The sequence below is a fragment of the Macrotis lagotis genome, chromosome 7 (assembly GCF_037893015.1).
Source record: "Macrotis lagotis isolate mMagLag1 chromosome 7, bilby.v1.9.chrom.fasta, whole genome shotgun sequence".
NCBI lineage: Eukaryota > Metazoa > Chordata > Mammalia > Peramelemorphia > Peramelidae > Macrotis > Macrotis lagotis.
The window spans coordinates 24,120,684-24,139,825 of NC_133664.1; the positions used below are offsets into that span (position 1 = coordinate 24,120,684).

General features: G+C 36.2%; 1 protein-coding gene across 1 annotated transcript in view; it reads right to left on the minus strand.

Moving 5' to 3' along the window:
• The window catches only part of RBMS3 (RNA binding motif single stranded interacting protein 3), a 759,514-nt gene that overhangs the window by 591,375 nt on the left and 148,997 nt on the right, over positions 1 to 19,142 (minus strand). Inside the window, exon 2 of the mRNA XM_074195636.1 lies at positions 6,061 to 6,233. Within this exon, the coding sequence (XP_074051737.1) occupies positions 6,061 to 6,233 (173 nt within the window). The remainder of the gene's footprint in view (positions 1 to 6,060; positions 6,234 to 19,142) is intronic.

Genomic DNA, 19,142 nt, shown 5'->3' on the forward strand with positions numbered 1-19,142 from the left:
ACAACCCAGTTCTTTTCCTACCTTTATGCCTTTGCCATGGTCTTTCACTTCACGTGACTTGAACTTTCTCCTCTGATACAAGGATTTTCCTTAATTTCAAGTATTATAACTGTCTCCTCTGAAATTATAAATTTTGAACTGCAAAAGACCTCAAACATCATCTCTCTTTTTAAATATGTGGAAACTGAGCATGGAGGGTAGCTAAATCACTTGCCAAAGGTTCACAAAAATCAAGAGGCAAAGATTGGAATTAAAATTGAGTCTCCTGAGGTCAAGTTCAATGCCACTGAATTACTCTTATATTTGTACTCGTATTTCCTTACTGACACTACTTGGTTCATTTCTCTACTATTTAGTTTATGTCTTTTCATTCCCAGTGGTATGAAAATAATGGACATTTAGTTGATATAGTGTGATGTATTGAATGGGAACACTTCAGAAATCTCCTGTGAATATAGCTTCTAATTGAAAAGCTGATCCAAAAGGATCTCTGTAGATTGGATTTGTTCTAGTTCAGCTTTCTTCCCTTTGCTCTGAGTTCTCTCCCCTTCCAAAATGACCTAGACCAATGACCCTTTCTTATTTTCATACCCACTGAATGTGGTAGTAATGTGGAAGTAGGAAGAGCAATGAGGGTTCTAGTATCAGAAAACCTGGTTTAAAATTTTGACTCTGTAATGCCCTTAGTGGCCTTGGTATATCAGTTAAACTACCTCTCTGAGTCTTGGTTTCCTTGCCTGTAAAATGAGATTATTGTACCAGATGACTCTGACATTCCCTCTAGCTCTAGGTGATTTTGTGTCCTATTATTCCATAGAGAATGCTCTAGAAGTCTCATATTAACATTAAGTTGTGTCTTTCCCATCCTCTAGTATAGATGATATTAAGGCATTTTAGAACCATTTGAGTTCTCAGAGATCATTTAGACTTTCCTAAACCTTTAGAACTATGTCCCTCAATCATATTTGTCACCTATTCAAACAGGGGCAAATATTCATATTTTAAATTGACTCCAGACCATGTAGTCATATATCACAGGATTTTGTATTCTTATTGGAAAAGAAGTCTATGGGGTGTAAAACATGAAGAATATAAAAAAGTACCATACCCATCAAGAAATAACAAAGTTGTGATAGATTATTTTATCTAAACTGTGGTATATTTAATTATCTAAAGATATTTCCCAGAGATCCCATGAGGCTAAGCATTCTTCAGGGATGTTGTTTTTCTATGTTTTCTATTTCACTTTTATCTTGCTTGTAATTTTATCTCAAGATCTTTGATGATAAATGTTAATAGTACTATTTAATAAGAATTGCAAAGGGATGCTACAAATCCAGATGACATCCCTTTGCTCTTGGATTATACATTGAGAAATAATTTAATTTCTTCTTCTTTAATATAATTTTCTTGCTGTTCATTAGTATTAATATGAACACTGTATACTAAATGCAGGATAATTCAATATGTCTCTGCCTTCTTTGTACTTCTGTGTTTTCTATTATCTTATTACCATGGATATTAGCAAATATTGCATTTCCTATAAAATAAGAAAAAGCAAAGTCAGAAAGGACTTGTAATTTCACAGCAAAAAATTATGGGAAATGGATGATAATGGAAGCAGAGAGTTAAAGAGTAGAAATAGAGGCTTGTTTTCAAGTGAGGAATGATTGGGAAAGTAAGTGGAGATAAATCAGAATGCAATAATTATTTGAAGCTTCATTCTTGCTACTTCAATTGTACCTGCTTCCTTATACCATCACAAGTCAAGATTCTCCTATACTCCAACAAAAAGGTTTTCACTGACTTAACAAATGTTCTGACAGTGAGTCTTGGGAACTCAGTCAATAGATGTAGAGATCCTCTATAAATACACAAGAGTTCAGATAAGCTTTGTGAGATAAGTATTCTGTAAAAAGGTAATGGACCTAATGACCAAAGTCTCCAAACACTAGGAGGTCATACATTGGCAATATATACCACCTCCTGGACAAAGTCTGAACAGCTATTAAGAGGTGGCAAATCATTTAACTCTGCCTCAGTTTCCTCACCTGTAAAGCGACCTGGAAATGGAATGGCAAACTCTGATATCTTTGCCATGAAAACCCCAAAGGGGCTGTGGAAAGTCAGACCCAATTGAAACAACTGAGCAACAACAAAACGTTTGGTATAGTGAGGCAGAATGACTCCTAGGTAAGATTTCAAATATTTCAATTTTCTTTAATGATATTCATAGAAAAAGGGAAAGTCATTATGTAGAATGTTGAAACTAGATGAAGCTATCTTAATCAACTAGCCTACACTTATTTTACAGATGATGAAATTGAGTCCCAGATATGTAACACAACTTGATGAGGTAGTATTAAGATTAGAACCCAGGTCCCCTGTGACCCCAAATTCTTTCCAAAGTTTTCTCATCAAGGAGAATATTGCACAATAGGAAAAACAGTCAGTGATCTAAAAATTTCCAGTATAGAAGATCAGACAGGATACTGACATAAATAAAAAATCTATTTTTTTAAATACATATTCATGGGAAGCAAGAATATTTGCTCTGCAGTCACATGGCAAGTTCTCTCAAAGCAGATGAAAAATTCAAATGCAGACTCATAATGAAATAAGTTAAAATTTTTAAGCTCTTTTACGAGACCCCAATTTCCTGAAACTTTTTTCTTCCACTTTATTTTGTTTTAGTTTATTACTTTAATTATGAAAAAATGCATGTGGTTTTATATTTCACATCTATAATTTCTGTTCCCTTAAAATTCAAGGAGCTCCCAGGTCAATGGGAAGGGCTCTGATCTACACATTGCTCAGGTCACAGCTGTTATTATTCTGTATTTGTAAATTAGTTTATCTTCTACTTCCTGTTTGGAGATTTATCCCATCTTTGAAAATCCAGAACAAAGGAAAATAAATACTGTCTGCTTGGTTTTCCATTTCCAGTCCTTTGGAGTTTGGAAAATAACAAAATAAATATCTAATTTTGAAAAAGAAATGGCCAAAAAAAGAAAACAGTTGAGCAATATCCTGCCTAGTACAATTAAATGACAAATGCATCAATATCGCTTCTGGTTGAGAATCCTGTGAGAAATGATCCTTGGATTTAAAATGATTCCATACATTCTATGACAACCCAATACAGATGCCTTTAACAAAAGAAAAATAAAACAATATTCTCTGTAAGAAAATTTTGTGCACCTTAGACAAAACTCATTTTGATAAGGAAGGGTTGAAAAGGGAGGCAGGGTAGCCTTAAAGGGATAGTACTTATCTTGAAGTCAAGGAGTACTGCTTTCCAATCCTATCTATGACCATTACCGCCTCTATGACTTTGGGCAAGTCATTCAATATTCCAACTGATTAAGAAAAAATCTTATTTTTCTTTTCAGAAATAGCATTTTAAACTGAACTGTCTAAAACATTAGCAGGAAACCTGCTCTACGTAAGGTAAGCTACATACCTTTCAATAGAGCTGGCAAAGTTTTAACATGATTTAACGGTTTTGAAATCAATGGTTCCAAGTGTAAATATGTTAGGATATGGAATTATATAGAAAACTGGTTTACTAACTCAGCACCATCCAGGAAAAGATGTAATCAGACTTCTGCTAGTCTCAATCTCCTCTCCTGATTACACCTAACCTCCAAGTGATTCCCTAAGTCGGATTTACAAAGTCATAGACAAGGATATCTATATTGTTGAAGCAAATTCCAATTCTAGGAGTCCTCTATCATGATTAGTCATAGAAGTAGATGTGGAACCATTGGACCTCAGAATTCGACTGTTTTATTTTTTAATAAATGAGAAAACTGAGGTCTAAGCATATTAAATTACTTCTTCAAGGGACCAAAACAGGAAGCAGTAAAAAGTAGAATTTGAGTCCAGGTCCTCTGATTTGAGAGCCAATTTTTTTTCCAGTTAAACCATAAGATGAGATAATGGATTATTTCCATATTCATGTAATATTACTGTAACCATATTCAATGAAAATCAAATCTCTACTAGATTCTATAGGCGTAAGTAAATCGTATTAATTAAAAAACAATTCTGGTCCTAGTGGGTTATGAATTCAAAGGGAAATTAGTTAAGTACCATAATACTCATTCATATGGTACAGTCTGATGAATCCACAAGACCCATTGTTTCTGGGAGGGAAAGCTTTTATATAGAGGGAGAAGGTTTAATTAAGATAAATGTTATGAAGGCCATGAGGGGGAAACAGTCATTAGTGGAAAGAGCCTGGGATTTAGAAAAGACCTGGGTTCATTTCTAGTTCAGCCATTTGCTTAACTGTGTGACCCTGGACAAGTCTATAAATCTTTAAGCACATCTGCAAAATGGGGGGATATGGTGCTTTCAAAACTTGCCTCTCAGGAAAGAGCTTTGAAAACCAGAAAACATTATGCAAATGTCAGTTATTATTATTATGAAGTTAATATTTTCTGACATTTTTATGCATATCCTTTTTCTGAGAACCAGACTTCATATAAGCTATATGGCTCCAAGAAACAGATTGTTTCACAGTACTTGGTGGTAAAAATGGTATCTAGACAAACACATAAACACACAGCTAGGTGTCTCAGTGGATGGAGTGATAGCCCTGGAGTTAGGAGGACCTGAGTTCAAAGGCAGCCTCAGACACTTACTACCTGCATGACCCTAGTTTGCCCAGTTTCCTCATCTCTAAAATGAATTGGAGAGAGATAATGGTAAACCATTCCAGTTCCTTTGCCAAATAGGGTCATGGAGATTTGGATGCAACTGGAATGACTCAATAGCATCCATACATCTATATCGATCAATATAGATGTATGTATAAACCCAGACTGACAACATCAAGCAGGTCCCAGTCCCTAAATCAATCTTGTATGAGATCCATTTGGGGTGGGTCTCTGCTTTAACCACATCAATTGATTAGACTTCAATCTGCTTGAGGGCAGGTATATTTGTGCATTCTCTTTATCCCCAGTGCTTAGTACTGTGACTGATAATGGGTGATTAAGAAAAATTTGCTTTAAAACAAATGTTTATTATTAATCTGAATGTTGACTGTCTATTCCTAGTTAACTTAGGACATATTGTTCCGCAATGTAAAGGTGAATAATCTTCCTTGGGGATGACTATAACAAAATAATGAATGGTCCTAAAGCTTCTTTATTATAACAATATGTCATCCCCTCTTTACTTGAAGACTCCCCCAGTGGTTCTGTCTACTAAAGTAGACCATTCAACATAGGGAGGCCTCTAACTGTTGAGAAGTTGTTCCTCCCTCATCATCTCAGATAAAATAAACTCCTTTTTGACTCTTATCTATTATTTTTTTTCTACAGCCCTCCGAGGTTAATGAGTCTTCCAAAAGATGCCCCTTCAAATAATTGTAGATGGCTGTTCAGTAATTTTTCAATTATATCCAACTCTTTGTGACCCCATTTAGGATTTTCTTGACAAAGATACTGGAGTGCTTTGTCATTTTCTTTTCTGGCTCATTTTATAGATGTGGAAACAGGAGAACAAGGTGAAGTGATTTACCCAGGGTCACACAAAGTGTCTGAAATCAGATTTGAATTGAAGAAGTTGAGTCTTTCTCACACCCATTCCCACTGCAAAACCTCTGCTGATCCTTCTGTAGCATCCTCTTGAGGTCCCTTATCATCCTGGCAAGCCATCTCAATACTTTCTCCAAATTTTATACTTTATACTATATATATGTATATATATATATATATATATATATATATATATATATATGTATAATTTTCTAAGACATTTTTTTGCCAAGCATTCAGCATAATCCTATAGGTATCATCTATTCTCGGAAGACTACAGTGAGACCATCAATCACTTCCCTTATTCTGGACACTGTCTCTTTTCATTCATCCAAAAATCAATGTTTTCCCTGCTGTTTTATCATTCACGCATGCTAGTGATCTCATAGTCTACAAGAACTGCCAAATAACTGCCACCAGAAAACGCACGAACCTATTGGAGGATGAACTATCAGACAAGCAGACATTGGGGGGAAATCAAGGCTCGCTAATTATTGGTAAAGGCACTTACGGCTGACACAGCTTGATTAGGTCCTGGTCGGTGGTGCCGGGTGGAAGGCCTCGAATGTACAGGTTGGTTTTACTCAACTGTTCTCCACTATTGTTGTTGCTGCTGTTGTTGCTGCTGCTGTTTGTGCTGGGGCTGGGAGGAGCCATGGGGTGGGGAGCTGGTGCATAGGACTGCTGCAAACAAAAAGAGTCATTAATGGACAACCAACACACCATCTGTCCCAGCTCATCAGGTCAAATACAGAGCAAGGTGAAAGTCGACTCGCTAGCACCTTCATAGACACACACACACATACACACACATGCACATTCAAACCCAACATCTATTCCTTTTCAGTATGATTGTCTTGCCCTTGGCAATGAAACTGGAAAACTGTGATGCAATCATAATGGGAAAAACAGAAAGGCCCAGGTTGGGAATATTATGTTTATTGGAGCTAGCCCATAATGCCTGAGATCATCCTACTGCTAGTATTTCAATGGTTCTTTCAGCTTTCTTCAATGACTTCTAGAATCTCTTTTTTCCCTCCTCCAATCTTCCTTTTCTCCATTTTTCTCAATCTGGCTTCTCCTTCAATCCAGCCATCTACATTTCCCTCTCTCTAATTTCTACTTAATGGGGTGGCTAGGTGGCATAGTGGATAAAGCACCAGCCTTGGAGTCAGGAGTACCTGGGTTCAAATCTGGTCTCAGACACTTAATAATCACCTAGCTGTGTGGCCTTGGGCAAGCCACTTAACCCCATTTGCCTTGCAAAAACATAAAAAAAATAAAAAAATAAAAAAAAAACTAATTTCTACTTATTTTCATGTCTTCATTGGATTACTCTCCTTGCATCCATCTTCTCCATTAAAAACTTTTATTGGAAATGGTACCATGGATTCAAAGATCATGAAGCACCTCTTTACAGAGTGGCATTGAATAGTGGGAAGAACATCTGGCTTCACATCCCATTTGTACCACTTTTTACTTGGACAACTGGCTGGGGCAAGTTGCTTACCTACTCTGGTCCTCAGTTTCTTTATCTGTAAACTGAGAACTTTGGACTGAATGGCCTCTGGGGTCCATTTCCTATGATCCCATGGTTATTTGTTGTTTTTTAACTAAATTCTTGATTTCTTTGGTCTACAGAACTCATGACCAATGAATTACCAAAGTTGCTGAACACATTTGTCTTTATATCCTGAAACCCAGCACTGTTTGCGGCATAAGCTTGGAATTTAATAACTGTTTGCCGAATTTAACTGAAAGGCAGCAAAAGTATATTGACAGTGTAGCATCATGAAGAGAAAATGGACCTTCGAGATAGAAAGACCTGGGTTCAAATTTCACCTGTGATATAGTCATTGTGTGACCCTGTTCAAGTCATAGCACCTGCAAGTCTCATTCAGAACATATAAATATTCAAAGTTGTGTGGGGACTGAACATTGGCTTGAGGTGGCTCTGCTTTGTTGATATCAACAAACTAAGTATCTTGGGTATCAAGATTAGAAAAGTATGTCAGTCACACAGTCTTATCATAGGATCATAAAGCACAAGGTGATGTTTTGTCTGATTTCCTCAAACTCCCAGTGTATCCAATTGTGAGTCCATAGTTATGACCCAAATTTTGATTTGCAACTGCCTAGCAGTAGACTTGTTAGTAGAAATGTTTGTTCCCCAGCTCAAAACAAACAAAAAGAAACACCTCAATTCTTAAGTAAGAGAAGGACATAGTCTTATGGTTAGAAAGACAGAGACCCAGAGAAGGAGATATCAGGGAAAAGTCCTTTCTAGGATAGATGAGATGTGAGAGGCCTCAGCCAAGCTCACCATTTGAGACCTGATCTGAGTGTTTATTTAGACTAACTAGAGACTAACCTCTGTTCCATTCAGTCTGAAGATTTGCAACTGTTATCAGCACTCTGAAACAAAGCCCTAGTTACTCCATTCCAGTTGACTCTGCCTATAAAATGACTTCATTTGAATGATATTCTTTCTCTTTAGGATTTACCAAGATATAATTTAGGTTCTCTCAAAATATACTTTTTCTTCAATCTTTCTCTATGTCACGGTTCCCTAGACTTAGAGTCATGATAACCAAGTTCAAAACTGCCCTTAGGTTTTTATTGGGTCCCCCAACTCAGAATGCCTTTTCCTCTGAAATTATGTCCTGTTTTCACTATAGAGAATGTTCCAAAAGTATTATTAAGTCATTAAAGCTTAAATCTGCATTAAGACTTTTGGATACTATACATTTATATCTTGTATCTATCTATATATCTATGCCTCTCCAAGGGCAAGGAAATATTATCTTACTGATTTTAATGTTAACAACGCCTATTTCCTACAATGTCCCTTGGAGTACGGTAACTATAAGAATAATTATTTGTATTTTACAAATGAGAAAACTGAGAGACTAAGGGACCCCCAGCCTGTGTTTTCTGATTCTAAGGCCATTCAACCTCACTTATGTCATTCAACAAGCCTCTATCATGTCAAGCCTGATGCCATGGGATCATCATCCTCCCCTTTCATTCTTTATAGTTGGACATTCCTTAGAATCCAAGTCCAAGTGGAATCCCAAATTTCCATAATTTTCTCCATCAAAATTGAAACACCAGCTACCATTGCTACATCAGTCCAGAATCTCAGGACCCCTTTTTTAAATTAATATTTTATTTGTTTTCCAATTATATACAATAGTCGTTTCTACCTATCATTTTTGTAAGATCTTGAATTTTATAATTTTTCTTCTACCTTTCCCTTCCCCCTGCCCACCGAAGGCAGTCTGATAATCTTTACTTTGTTTCCATGCTATACATTGAGGATCAACATTCTTGACCAATGAACAACCTCATACACTGTTAGCGAATGCAAATAGAAATTGATCCTTATCAGTCATATATTCACTTCAAAAACTACAAATTAGCATTATTTATGATGTAGTAAATTTTCATCTATTTTGTTAAACCTTTCTAATTTAGATTTTAATCTGATTCTGCCAGGTTTGTCATATGGGTGGGCTTATAGTGAGTTTGATATTTCTGATCTTACTGATCTCTCTATATATCCAGTCACTCTATCTTCTAACCTATGGCCTACTGCAAGATAATGGTACTGGGTACCAGGTAGTGAGCACTACCCTGCTCACTAATCAACTGCCTGAAAAGTCAAATTTGAGCACGTCTGACTTCTATAATAATCTGTCCTCAACTGCAAGATCACACAAATTCTTCATTTTTCTGATGTTATAGTAAAATTAAAAACTCATATTTTAACAGTCAGGGTCATGGAATCATTAAATTTCAGACTGAAGAGATTGTCATCCATTCCCATCTGTTCCCTTTATAAGTAATGAGAGATTGTTTCCTCATTACTACCTATATTTGTATGTGTGTATGTGTGTATTTTGTTTAATCATCTGTTTTTAGTTTCCAAGGAGGCTATATGACCTTTGAAGGCTTGGACAATATCTTATCCTTTTCAGATTTAAATATTTAGCACAATTTTATGTTCGGTGAGTCAGTAAGAATTTACTAAGTGACTTTGATGTTTGAGAAACCACAGCTGTAAGTCTTGGGGATTCAAAGAAAGACATCCATAGTCTCTATCCTCAAGGTGATCCCATTCTAATAGGGGAAGTAATGTGAAACATCTAGACAGTAAAAAGATACTAGGGTAAATTGGAGGTGATCTCAGGATATGTCATCAGCAACTTGACTAATCTCATGCAAAATTTGAGCTGACTTGAAGGAAGATATGGAAGATATTAACAGTTAATTATAACCTCATCACTCGACTTAAGTGATTGATAGTTGTTACATTGATTGAAACTCAGTTCAAAGATACGTTTACATGAAATGTCTTTGGAAATTTACTTCTCCCCTTTCTACCTAATTATCTTTTACCCTTTTTACCCAATGACCTTTTCCCTATACATAGCATATGTATAGCTATCCTTTCTCTCAGGAAAATCTAAACTCCCTGAGGGCAGGCATGGTTTCAAATTTGACATTGTATTCTTAGTGGTTGGCAGATGGTAGATGTAATAAAATGATAGTAGATTGAATGAATATGCCTAGTATAATACTGTGCTATGATCTAGCTTTGATATACTGTACATATTCTAACATATGACAAGTTGGACCAGATGGCGTGTTGGCCTTCAAGGTCCCTTCCAGCTCAGTGAGTCTGAGATTCGGTGAGTAGTGCCAGTGCCAGAGCTCTGGAAGAATAAACATAAAGTTAGCCTTTGCCCTGTAGGCTCAGAATAAAATCAGTCAGCAACCAGACCTTTGTAATTGTAGATATAGCCTATAATGCAACCAATGCCTTTAGGACTTCACCGGTGTTTATTTTTTCCCTAAAAGAATTTTTAAATTGTTGCTAAAACAACTTTGATTTACATTTCTTTCCAGTTCAAATTACTTTTTGGCATGACTATTCAAAATCATCCTCAGGAAAAAAAAAGAGATGTATATATGTATGTGCAAATATTCATAGCTCTTGGACCAAGCAGAAAAATTCTATTTCTTCTAATCAACAACCCTTTGGATATTTGAAGATGTTCAAGTTTCCTCCTCTACAACTAAGTTTTCTCTTCTGTATACTAACCATCCATAGTTCTTGCATCAGTTCTTGTAACTTTACTCACATGTATATATACCTGCATGAACACATACACACACACACACACACACACACACACACACACACACACACACACATATATAGGGATACATATTTGATTTAAAAAATTAATATAAAATTATCATATATTTTCTTTGTTTTAAAAATTTGCATATATAAATCCTAGTGTTTTTCTCTTTTAAAAACCCTTTAAAATATGTCATTTTAACTCAATAAAATGAACCTAAGAGATCATCTCTAAGATTATTGCATTTGGTAAAATGGAATTTAGCTTGTTCTATTATGCTTTTTGAAAATTTACATTTTTCCTTTTCAATTCCCTTCCCTAATTTTGCTTCTATAATAGTTTCACTCTAACACTTTCCCATGATCCTGATTCTTTGTGTTAGACTTTTTTTGTAATTCCAATGTTTGCTCTGACTGACAATGTTCCTTAATTCTTCCATCCCATTGTTTTTAATCCCACTGCATTGCTATGATTTATAAATCTTTCAGATTTTTTTTCTGTCCATTTTGTGTGCCATCCTATGCCTACAACTTCTTCTTTTATAGGGCCCTTTAACCTTTCATAGAACATTTTTTCTTCCAAGTTAAGAAGTTAAAATACTTATTAAGTACTTATATTCCACATACTTTGTTAAATATTTTTCTACAGTACTATCAAAAAACAGATAATCTAATGCAATGTATCATTTCACAGATGATAAACTGAGGCCCAGGGAGAACGGACTTGTTATGTGGACATTTCTAGTGTCAGATCTCCTGACTCTAGGTCCATCACTCATTCCAGGATCCCCTGTTACTGACACTATGTAGTCCTTTGTGGTATCAAAGGTCTCAGATAACTCAAGAAAGGCTAGTGCCAATGGTCTGAATGATTCCAGTAGCATTGAATGCTTTGATTCCCCAACTAGTTTTATGACTTACATATTCTCCTCCACATACAATAAACTCCCACAATCCATGACTTTTAGGCAACAAATCAGTTGTCAGACGATTCCCAGAATGCCTGGAAGTATATAGAGCCATGATGATTTAATTAGGCAAAGCTAAGAAATTAGATTTTCCTGTGGCATTCCTGCCAAAAAGAAAAGATGACCACACGAAAGCATCTCCACCAAAATGGAACATAAATAACCTTGTAGAGTTAATGGGTCACAGCAGTGCTGGCTTCTAGACCAAAATTGCTCATCTTCCTTGGTAGATCTATTGTTTCCTTTTGAGATGGGTGTAGCTTATTGTTAATTTTTTACTTTAAATCAGTTTGAAGTGTCAGTAAAAAAAATCTTCAGCTTCTTCATCTATGAAATAGGGATAATAAAGACACCTACCTCATAGGGATATTATGAGAATATAATAATACAATAACCTCAAAGTGTTATATAAATGTTGCTGCCTATTATTTGCTGAATATCATAGACTCATAGATCTAAATGGAGGGGAGAGACTTTAGAAGTCATCTAATCCAAGCCTCTCAAAATAGAGTATAGGAAAAGGTAGGTGCTGATTACAGGGAGGAAGTGGCAGAGTTGGAGTTAGATCAAAATGTTCATATTCTTTCTAATCTATTTCAAATCTAAAGTTTGGTCTGAATATTAGTAAAACCTTGTAAATAATGGAACTTATCAAACAATCAATGTTCCATGTGTTAGGAATTCCTTTAAGTTCTGGGAATACAAAAGAGGCAAAAGATAGTCCCTGTCTTCAAGAAGTTTACAATCTTATAAATGAACCAGTAGGAATATCCAAAGGCTACAGAATGAGCTCTAATTTCAATTAGAACTTCAAGCATCTCAAATTTTCTTTCCCTTTCTCCCTTCCATTCTTCCTTCCTTCCTTCCTTCCTTCCTTCCTTCCTTCCTTCCTTCCTTCTTCCCTCCTTTCCTCCCTTCCTCCCTCCCTCTGAAATTACTCTTAGCTTTTTTACAGCAGGAGCCTTCTAAACTCTGTGTAAGTCACAGACTACCTCCTGGGAGTCTAAATTTTTGGCCCAAGCACATCATTAAGTGATTTGACAACTGACTCAGAAGCCCTTACTGGAAAATAGCATTGAATGACAGATCTATAGCCATCTTCTTTCTTTGAAAGCCACCATCCAACTGAGTGCCAAGCATATCCTCCCCACTTAAAATTGACCTCTCTTTACCTGCTTGTCACTAAGAGGTTACTCTCCTCCTTTTCATTTGCAGCAGGCTAGGCCTGAAATATATTTTTACCCCTGATTCAAAACATACCTTTTTTATTTTTTACAAAGAGAATTTTAAACATTTTTCCCTCCAACAATTCCCCTTGGATGGGAGTCACAAGGTCCAGATGCCAAGTGGAATGCAGTCAGCTTTATTAGCAGCATCTGGCTCTTTGGCAGCCACTTGAAGCAGTTGGGCTGGTGGTTTTGGAATGGCCTAGAAGCCTATCAAACATCCAGGCCACTCAACTGCTGGTCTTCCTGATTCATTCTCCAGCTCAGCAGTATTTGTACCTTTTAATCCACTCAAGGGTAAAAGCCTTGGATAAAGTTTCCCATGGGACTGATATGCCTACTTTCTTACTTTTTTAAAAAAAAAGTGAATATAAACCACATTCCTGCCTTAAATCATACCTTATTTAACTTACAGGGTACACGTGTAATCCATTGCTCTGTGGATAAGGTCGCTGTAGGCTATTGGATTCATCTCGCTGTAGCATAATTTCACTTAACCTTGTTTCCTCAGATCCTAACTTCAATGTGGACAGAAAATCGGAGATGGAGGATTGTAACTACAGCTACAGGCGCATCGAGTGCACGTGAAAAACAAGGATCGATGTGATGATTGCCCATATAGGCAATAACAACCTGGTCTAAATAGTAATATGAAGGCTGGCAGGCAGTTTTACTCACTGTTTTATAAACACTGTCAATAATTCTGCCTTTAACTATAGCTTTTTAAAGCTCAGAAACATCCTCAGGACAACTTAGAATAATAGCCTCAGAAATCAGCCCTGGGAAGTCCTGCTCTTAATGGAGTTTGCTGAAGACACACCTAGCTTGTTTTGCATCCCTGATCTTGTCCACATCATTGACCTTGGGGAATTGGATCCTTTGGTATCATCCTTGTGAGATGCTTGCTTAAGAAGAGGGACTAGTTTTTGTTTCTTTGTATCCCTAGTTCTGACACATAGTAGGCACCTCATAAATGTCAGTTGAATGCTAAAATTGTAGCTGTATCTGATTCATAGGATTTCAAAGTTTGAAGAAATCTCATTGGTCTTCTAGTCCAAAACATAGAAGGAAGCTTTCTATAACATACCAGAAGGAGGTTATCAGTGAGAAGCAACCCACTACCTACCCACCTTCCCAAATAATTCAGTCCAGTTTGGGATGTCTTTGTTATGAAATAAATCTGGAAGTTGTCATTCTCCTCTCATTTAGAGGAGCTGCCTCAAGCTGCCTCACTGAGATCATTTTGAAATCATAATAATACAATTCATAACATAGGATCGGCATCTGGGTATTATCCATGGTCCTAGGGAACTCTAAGTTTATTCCACCTTACACTTCTACAACATATTCATCCATTTGAGAATGTATTATTCTGACCAGAGATTTCATCAGTTTGGTAAGTACCTATGGGAAGAACCTCACCTACCAAGGTACATCAGAAGTTATACAATTTATTAATTTAGAGAGTTGTGTAGGTCAATTGAGAGTCAACCATTTTGCCTAGGATTAAACAACCAGGGTGTATCAGAGGACAAAGTAAAGCCTTTGGCATAGGATTTCCTGACTTTTCTACAATAAATACTTAAAAAATTGGTTGATAGAAATCTATTGAATCTTAGACAAGATATTCAGTCAAATAGATTCGAATTATCTCTTATTTAAGGTATTTGTGTGTGTGTGTGTGTGTGTGTGTGTGTGTGTGTGTGTGTGTGTGTGTGTGGTTTTCCTTCCCTTAAGTTCTCTTTGTTGGCCCAAATATGGACTTTAAATGTTGCCAAATTCCCTAAAGATACTCAATAAATACTGGATAATAAAAGCAAAAGTCTGGATTTTGTCAAGAAAGTTTGTCTAGCATAAATTGTAACCTGTGATATTGTCATCATATACTTTTATTTCTAATTTGACATTTATGGGAATATTTGCCTTTCCTGCCATGGGCAACAAGCACAGCCTAAGTATTTGAAAATTGAAATCATTAAGAGAAAATCAGAATAGGATATAGTAAAGCGATACTTTATCGCAACAAAATTAGTTGCCACACAATGGGTTTTCTTCCATAGTTAAGAAACCTCAGATATAATGAACCATTTTCACACTCAATTTAATAAGTGATTTTTTTTTGGTGGGGGGAAGTGGGTAGTAAATCAGGTTTCTGGTTTCTAAAGCACATTAAGAAATAAAGCCTCATGTCCCCGCCAAATCTAACTGAAAGTATTATCAACAGAAAGTAAACATCACTGTGTTTTTCTGATACTTCAAAGATTTTCACCTAGTTCATAATGAATTAGACAATGCAAAGTCAATGCAAAGTCAACAGTTAATCAATCTACAAGCTTTTATTAAACACTGATTATGGCCCAGAATTGTGCTAAATATGGAGGAGATAAAGACAAACAAAAACATCAGCCTAATTTAATAATGCTTCATTAAAATAATAATGGAATAGCACAACAGATACAAGTCTTTGCCAGGTTTGCAAAACACTGTAATAACATGGCCTCACCTTCCTATATTTATTTGATACCCACCAGTTACCCTCCGACACTTGCCTTTTCCCATTACTAAGCCTTTTCCATAAGTGCTTTATGCTTATCTTCACTTCTGGGATAATCTCTTCCTTTCCTTTCTGATGACATTGTAAATTATATACAATTATATCCATATATTGCAAATTATATCCATCCTTCAAAGTCTAACTCCAAATCTATCTCGTGAATATGAAGTCTATAGTCCTCATTGATTTCACTGTCTTCTAAACTACCACAAGTTCCATCTATATCACAATCTAACCTTTATTTCTTTCAAAGCACATATATATATATACATATATATATATGTATATATACATTAATTTCCTCCTGACTGGATTTTTAGTAAGCCAGAGGCCAATGAAGAGATCCAGATGGATATCAATAAATCATACAGCCAAAGATGAAAAGAAAATGGCATCTGGGAAATCTATCATAAGACCAAAGGAGGCTTGATCATGTCTCTAGAATGAGATAGCAGCTGAAGAATTCTATCAACTGGCCAACCAACAAGCATTTATTAAGTGCCAACTATATAACTATATGCTGGTCACTCTGATAGGATTATTGCAAAGACAAAAAAGGAAACAGTTCCTGTCCTCAATGACCTTCCTTCTCTGATCCCATTTCCTTTCAGAGAAGATGTGCACAAGGTTAAAGGACCACACGTTTTGCCAGATAGAAGACCTATATTGAGCCAGATAGAGCCTTAATAGAAGATTTATGAGATTGGATAAAGAAGAAACACACAGAATGAGACAACATCGGAATGTTTATGATTCTGTGCCGATGACAGGACTATCCCATCAAAGAAATCACCAGTCTCTCCTAGAATTCAACACTGAGATTGCAAACTTTTTGAGGGCAAGGATCTTATCTTATATTTCCATAACCTCGTATGAACTATATTACTGAGATCAGAGAAGATCATTAATATTTAGGGATTGATTCCCTTCAGGTCTGCATAGATGAGATGACCAAGCAGCCACAGGACATGCCCTGAGTTGTTTTTCATCTATGGTCTCTGGGCCATTTTTCAATTTTATCCACATTTCAAAATCACTAAATACAAAGGAAAAACACAGATTGAGATAGAAAAGACTGTTATGGGATTTAAAAAAGATGTCTTCCACTTTGGAAGACAAACTTCTTGTCTTTGCTCACCATTTATTTTCAATAATATCTCATCTTCATTCCACCAATTTATCTCACGACAGGAGATCTCAGTGACATGTTATTCTGCTAATCTTATTTATCTGTGAACTGGAAAAGGGCAGGGGAAGGAGACAGCTATCTCATAGCAAGGCACTCAGACAATTCAGCAAATTCATAAACAGTAACCTATATTCCATGACATAAATTAGTGTTATTACTTCATTAGCCAATTCATTCATATTTTATTGATGTTCCCAAATTAAATGGGAACAGAACCTGGATTTTTTAAAGTCCTAAATCTTTGCAACTTGGACTATAAAACACAATAATTTCCTTAAGAAGCAAACTGTAGAGTGGATATAAAAATGTGATGGCAATTAATACATGCAAAGCCATCGTTTTATCATGAAAATGGAACCAGAAATTCACTCAGAGAATTCCCTCGAATATATTTGCAGTGTTTATTGTGCTTTTGACCATTAGACATTCACCATAAGAATGAATTAACACCCAAGTTGAAGATGCTCTGATCTAATAACAAAAGACCAGGTGGGCATTTTATCATTTGTGATTGTCATGAATTTGGTAAAAAACAAAACCAGCTGTAAAACATGAAGTTTACACTTTGAAAAGCTTAATCCTGATAATTTTCAACCTTCCTTGAGGGCTGTAGGTTGCTTACTATTACTTCTAAAAGAATTTGGTGAAAAAATGGTAACGGAAAATTCAACTTTCTGTTGGTTGTTTTGTATGGTTTTTTTCCCCTTATGAATACCATGGTAGCATGTGGTGTCCAGAGACAAAAAAAAAAAAATTGACTTCAAATGCTGTTCAGAATCATTACATTTGGTCAGTCCCTGACCAAAAATTCTGGTATCCCAGACCACACTCACATCTCTTTCTTTCAGGGATGAAATGGAGCAAATTGGGGTGGGAGAGATGGTCAGTTTATAATTTTATGATACGTAGCCTAAAGAGGTTGAGTCTTGTTGTTGCTGCTCAGCAGTTTCATTTGTGTCCAACTCTTCATTGCCCAAGTTGGAGTTTTCTTGACAGAGCTACTGGAGTGATTTGGATTTTGAGCTGAAAGTGACCTCAGCAGTCATCCAATTCAATCGCCCCTCCTCCTCTTTCTTTTTTACCTAGCAAAGACCTCAGGCCCCAGAGGGTTAAATGATTTCTCCAAAATCAGTAATATCAGTAATATAAGAGGGAGAGTCGAGATTTGATCCCAGATTTTCTGACTCCAAGCCCAGGAGTCTTTTCGCTATTCTATACTAAAATCTTTAATGTCTCTTGGAAAGGAACATTTTAATAAACAAGTGATTAAGGAATGCCCAGTTTTCTTTTTTAAAAACGGTTATTAAAATTTTATTGTTTGATATTAACTTCACCACCTTGGCCATGAAAATTCAGTGAAAAAGAAATACTATTAACCCATTTTGCTTTAAAAATGCTTTGTTCATAGTTTTCTGCCAAAATGTTAATTCTGCCTTAAATTTAACTTAAAAAAAATTCATGGGGGCAGCTAGGTGGCACAATGGATAGAGCACTGGCCCTGGAGTCAAAAGAACCTGAATTCAAATCCTACCTCAGACAATTAATAATTACCTAGCTGTGTGACCTTGGACAAGTCACTTAACCCCATTGCCTTACCAAAAGGAAAAGAAATTCATGATGTAGACTAGCAAAGGGAGAAAATACAGAATTGGGAATAAGGTCCTCCTCTTGAAGCAGTGAAGTACATAATACATAGAGCACTAGATCTGAAGTAAGGAAAATCTAAGTTCAAATATGACCTCAGACCCTTACTTGTTTTATTTATTTATTTATTCTTATTTTGTACAAATAATGTTTTTTTATACATTAAAAATATTCTTGTTTAAGAGTAAACATAATAACCCCTCTCCCAAAAAATATAAACCCACATGAGTGATATAGTAAAGGGGAGAGCAAAAAAATTTAAATTTAAATTTAAAAAATAATAGTAATAATTGTAGGTATGGCCAGGTAGTGCACAGACGGAGCACCTGCCCTGGAGCCACCCAAGCCCAAATCTGGCCCCATATACCCAACAATCACCAAGCTGTGTGACCCCATGCAAGCCACCCCAACCCCATTGCCCTGCAAAAATAAAAAAATACCCCAAATAAAATAAAATAGTAATAATAATAGTGGGGGTGGCCAGGTGGTGGATAGAGCACTGGCCCTTGAGCTAGGAGCACCGAGGTCCAAATCCGGCCTCAGACATCCAACAATCACCCAGCTATGTGGCCCCAGGCAGGCCACCCAGCCTTTACTTGTAAGAACTTGGGCAAGTCTTTTAACCCTGTTTGTCTCAGTTTGCTCATATTATAAATGAACTCATAATATAAAATGTTCATCAAATAAAATGACCTGGAGAAGGAAATGACAAACCACTCTAGAATCTTTGCAAGAAATTCTCTAATGGAGTCATGAAGAGTCAAACAAACCAAAAAGGTATCATTTTGGAAGTCAGGATGATCTGGACTAGAATTCTGTCTCACATAACTACTAACTGTGTGACCCCTGGCAAATGACCTAAA